Here is a 4985-nt window from a genome sequence, read left to right as displayed (position 1 = left end):
TGCTAAGCATAGAACTTGTAATGTACTCTCAGTTAACATAGGAACCATTGAACATGTTCAGCTATACATATAGGATAAATATTTATTGACATAAAATACATTAATGTTAAGTTATTTATTTTTAATCACTAAATCACCTGCTTTGAAGATGTATCAATATGGAAACATTCGTTAAGCAAAAAGTACTTTTAAATAATTTGAAGATTCCTTAATATCAGGAAATTCAGAACCATCTAAAAACAGTAATAGAAATAATAATAATAATAAAACGTGGAAAACAAATAAAAGCCACCTGAAGAAAATAAATAGTCTCAAATGTTTCGTTTGTACTGAACGATTAACACTATGTCATTTTTCTCTAGCATTCGCTGTAGTGAAATAATATACAAAGGAACACTTATAAACGATGAAAAGGAATTTGTATTAAATATCCATTAAATAAGTAGAAAGATATGTAGCACATCGTTTGGAAAAAATACCATTCCTTCTCACACCATAGGGAAAAGCGTTGTGACTGAGTATTGTGATGCAACTCAACATATAAATGGCAACGTTATCTCTGTTGCCCCCTCTCACTTGAACGGTCCTACCTGTGTAAAGTACGGTTTGCGATGGATTCGTCCATAAAATACCATTCCTTCTCACACCATAGGGAAAAGCGTTGTGACTGAGTATTGTGATGCAACTCAACATATAAATGGCAACGTTATCTCTGTTGCCCCCTCTCACTTGAACGGTCCTACCTGTGTAAAGTACGGTTTGCGATGGATTCGTCCATCCCATAGGGATAAACGTTGCGATTGAGACGCTAGTATGATGCAACTCAACATATAAATGACAACACTTATCCCACTCCAAGGACGGGTGCCCCGATAAGCTATCATCGAGATCGAGGTGCCCTTCTCGTTGAAACATTCCTACCAGTGAAAAGTACGGTTTGCGATGGATTCGTCTATCCCATAAAGATAAATAGTGCGATTGAGACAACAGTGTCACCCCTGTCTATGGGAAATGCTATCAGAAATGAGCTGTCATTTGTCAATGGAAGAGAAATTTCACTGTCCCCCCTGGCTTACTGATGTCACTGAGGACGGAGCCAACACCTGGAGTGATAAAATTACTGAAATGCAAGCTACATCTGGAATTGAAATGTATGAGAATTTACGCACTCAAAGACGCCATTTTCCTTTTGTCGCCGATAATATTTCTGAAGAAGTGAAAGATGTTATTACTAAAGAAATTGCAAATGAATCTGAGGGCAGAACTACTGGATCAAAAGCTGCAGCAGGAATTGAAACAAAAATTGAAAATTACGAGAATATACGCACTCAAAGACGACATTTTCCTTTTGTAGCAGATAATATTTCTGAAGAAGTGAAAGATGTTGTTACTAAAGAAATTCCAAATGAAGCTGAGGGCAGAACTATTGGATCAAAAGCTGCGGCAGGAATTGAAACAAAAATTGAAAATTATGAGAATATACGCACTCAAAGACGACATTTTCCTTTTGTAGCAGATAATATTTCTGAAGAGGTGAAAGATGTTATTACTAAAGAAATTGCAAATGAACCTGAAGGCAGAACTATTAGATCAAAAGCTGCTGCAGGAATTGAAACAAAAATTGAAAATTATGAGAGTATACGCACTCAAAGACGACATTTTCCTTTTGTAGCAGATAATATTTCTGAAGAAGTGAAAGATGTTATTACTAAAGAAATTGCAAATGAACCTGAGGGCAGAACTAATGGATCAAAAGCAGCAGCTGGAATTGAAACGAAAATTGAAAATTACGTAAATATACGTACTCAACGACAGTACTTTCCTTTTACAACAGATAATGTTTCTGAAGAAGTTAAAGATACTAATGGTGAAATCGAGGTAGATGGTGAAAAAACTATTGAATCAGAAGCTACAGCTGGAGTTGAAACAATAATTGAAAACTTTGAGAATATTCGTACACAACGACGACATTTTCCTGGTTCAACAGGAAGTAATATTTTCGTGAATCGTTAAAAAATGACAATTTTTTGCAGAATCACTGGTGCATTCTGGTTTCAGCTATAAATCAAGGTAAATGTAATTCATTTTAATATGAAATTGTTTATCATTTGTTATTGTCTTTCTAATTTTAATTATGAGGTTTGAAAAAACGGTACTTTTCCGTTAGCCGGGCGCAAATGTCACCAATTGTGAACCAAACACGAATTTGGCGTAAGAAATTTGGCGGAATTCTACATTATTTGGGGATTTTCCGCTTACGCCCGGCTAACAGAAGAGTACCGAAAAAACTTTTTTTTACTTTTATAATCTAAATTTTGATTGTTGGAATTTTTTTCTCTTTTACACTAGCCAGTAAATATTTCATGTTAAATATTTTCTGTATAATAGTGTGTGAAGTAATTTTAAATCTCCTAAATTACAATAATCAAGCATAAAATTTCCTATAAAATAAAAAATAAAAATGTTGTTACAAATTAAAATATTAAATAATTTTGCTTTTCATAATGCATTTTGATGAAGATACTTAAAAAAATGCGTTTTTTATATGTTTCCTCTTTAACAATCTTGATAGATTTAAATCATTGCCACATTGAAAGTGAACCAATCATGTAAGTAATTTAAAAAATATAAAAAAATATGTTTATAGTTTTTCTAAATAAGAAAGTATTATATTTGAAATTTTAAGCTGTTATGTTTTTAGTATGCTTTATCCCGCCTTTTGTCTATCCATAGATTTTTGTCAATAACTGGATAGTAATTGAAATGTGAATTAAAATATCTTTTTATTCGATCTTATATATATATAATTTTCTGAATTATAATGAATTTGTTCATTTTGTATATATAATCTTTCTAACTAATAAAAATTGAGTGACGTAATTATCATGGAAAGTGGATTCAATATATCAGTTACGATACCAGTGATTATAAAATATAAAACATGTGTAGGCATATACATGAAACATATCAAATTTAGCAAATCTTGCAAGAGAGCATTTTTTATAATTTTAAATAAATTTGATACAATTTACTAATTATTGAAAAGTTGAATGAAAAGAAGAATTATTTTTTGTATTTACAATTATTTCTTTATCTATATGCAATCATGGAACATTGTTTTGAATCTAATTTTGATCACTTTTATATATTTGTAAGGTATTTAAAAATAAACAATTTATTTAATTTTCATTTGTATAACTAATTGTTAACCTAATTTTTCTTTTACAGCTTCGAAAGCCTTTGGTTAATGCATATTTTATAGATAAGAATAATTATAATTTAAATGAATTAACAATAATATATACAGTATTATGCCTCTATTACTTTTTCCAAGGATTCAGAGGAGTATTAGTACAGACCAGAAGAAAATCAGCAAATAATAAAATTGCACTGAATAAAAGAGGTAAATGTTTCATAAATGCATATTATTATTGAGTATTTTGTTTTTATTCCTGGCATTTATCTCAAATAAATAACCAGTATAAATTAATTGTAGATGCTATTATGTTTATGCTATAACTCGGAGAAAGGCAATTAAAATATAATGCATTATTTTATAATCATGGTTGAGTATAAAGACTTTTTACAGTAATTCTCACCCCAACTTGTATATAATTATATCAAGCTAGTTAGCATGACATAACTAGTATGCAGTATAAAATTTCATTAATGAAAACCTTAAATATTGTAATACATAAAAGAAACAAAACATTTTTATCCCTCTTAATATTTTCAAATAATAACCCCTCTTAAATGTTTCCAAAAAAGAAAATAAGAGCGACAACAAAGCAATTCTAATAATCATTGAATAAAAGGGTATTTGAATTTTGGATAAAATTTGAAAGCTATCGAAATGAAAATAATCATAAATGATATTTTCAGAACATCTTCAAGCCTAAATGAATGGAAGAAGAGATGAAAATGAAATAAAGTCTTCATAAATTGACAATGACCAAATTAATGCCTCTGATAGAGGGCTGGTATGTAAAAAAAGCAAGTATTCTATAATAATCAAATAGAAAAATCTATAGAATATTGAAGTTATCAGTTATTAATCGATAAAATAAATGACATTTTTGATTCATTTATTTTAAATATTATGTTAGCCTTAATAAGTACTTTGATTTTTCCATATATATTTAGATAATGATCATTGGAAATTAATAAAAAAATTATTAATGGCTTTTCATAGAGCACATTAAAGCCCATGCTGTTATTTTTGTTTTTATTCACTTCAAACAGCAATGGCAACGATCAACAATGCGGCTTTTTTGCTTGTTGACACTGCCCTCAAGGCTTTTTTTTTTTTTTTCAAAGTGCTTTTATAATTTTATCAATGCTGAATTTTAAAATTCCTGTTCATTGCCAAATATGAATATTTGCTTAATGTAGTAGAATCGACACATATCACAAGAAAATATAAATTAAAAGAATAGCATGAATAGAAATGGAATTAGTAATACTTCTATTTTTATACTTCTCCCAAAAAGATTTTGTATAAGTTCTACAATATGGATAAAAGAGTATGCAGTTCCTTTTTATTTAATAATAAACCATTTTCAATTATTCACATTTTATACAAAGATAAATAAAATGGAAAATCATATTTGTGAGATCGAGTTATACTTCACTTTTTATTTACAGAATTTCAGAACAGAAATTACAACATTTTGACAAGGTGCTATATAATAGTTGACTAATACTTCTTGAAAATTTTCTTATTTTATTTTATTTGTCTGCTTAAAAAATGTGATGCTGAATTTAAAAGGAAGTGTATTTTTAAAGAAATGATACAGCTTTAAAATAATGATAAATTTTTAATTACTTTCAGAGTCAATAAACTTTTTAATCAAAGCAGACTCAAGAGTTAGTATAATTGTTGATAAAAGTTTGTTTCCAGACTAAATTACAATTTAATGACACCTGTTTTTGTACTTTTCATTAATTTAATGAATTAATTTGAATTGGACTCATCTTTAATGTAC

At 28.8% G+C, this 4985-nt stretch overlaps 1 protein-coding gene across 2 annotated transcripts; it reads left to right on the top strand.

Annotated features, from left to right (window-relative positions):
• The first annotated feature begins 729 nt into the window (after positions 1-729).
• Positions 730-4706, top strand: LOC129956720 (uncharacterized). Of its 2 annotated transcripts, XM_056068662.1 has the most exons (3): positions 730-2070; positions 3335-3403; positions 3883-4706. In XM_056068662.1, the coding sequence occupies exon 1, from the start codon at positions 1012-1014 to the stop codon at positions 2011-2013; it is 1002 nt and encodes a 333-aa protein (XP_055924637.1). In that variant the 5' UTR covers positions 730-1011; the 3' UTR covers positions 2014-2070; positions 3335-3403; positions 3883-4706. The 2 variants fall into 2 exon arrangements, with proteins under 2 accessions (XP_055924637.1, XP_055924632.1); XM_056068657.1 differs by lacking the exon at positions 3335-3403 and having other exon boundaries at positions 3883-4702.
• Positions 4707-4985: the final 279 nt, after the last annotated feature.

The sequence above is a fragment of the Argiope bruennichi genome, chromosome 2, assembly GCF_947563725.1.
Source record: "Argiope bruennichi chromosome 2, qqArgBrue1.1, whole genome shotgun sequence".
Classification (NCBI taxonomy): Eukaryota; Metazoa; Arthropoda; class Arachnida; order Araneae; family Araneidae; genus Argiope; species Argiope bruennichi.
This window is presented reverse-complemented; position numbering and strand designations above follow the sequence as displayed.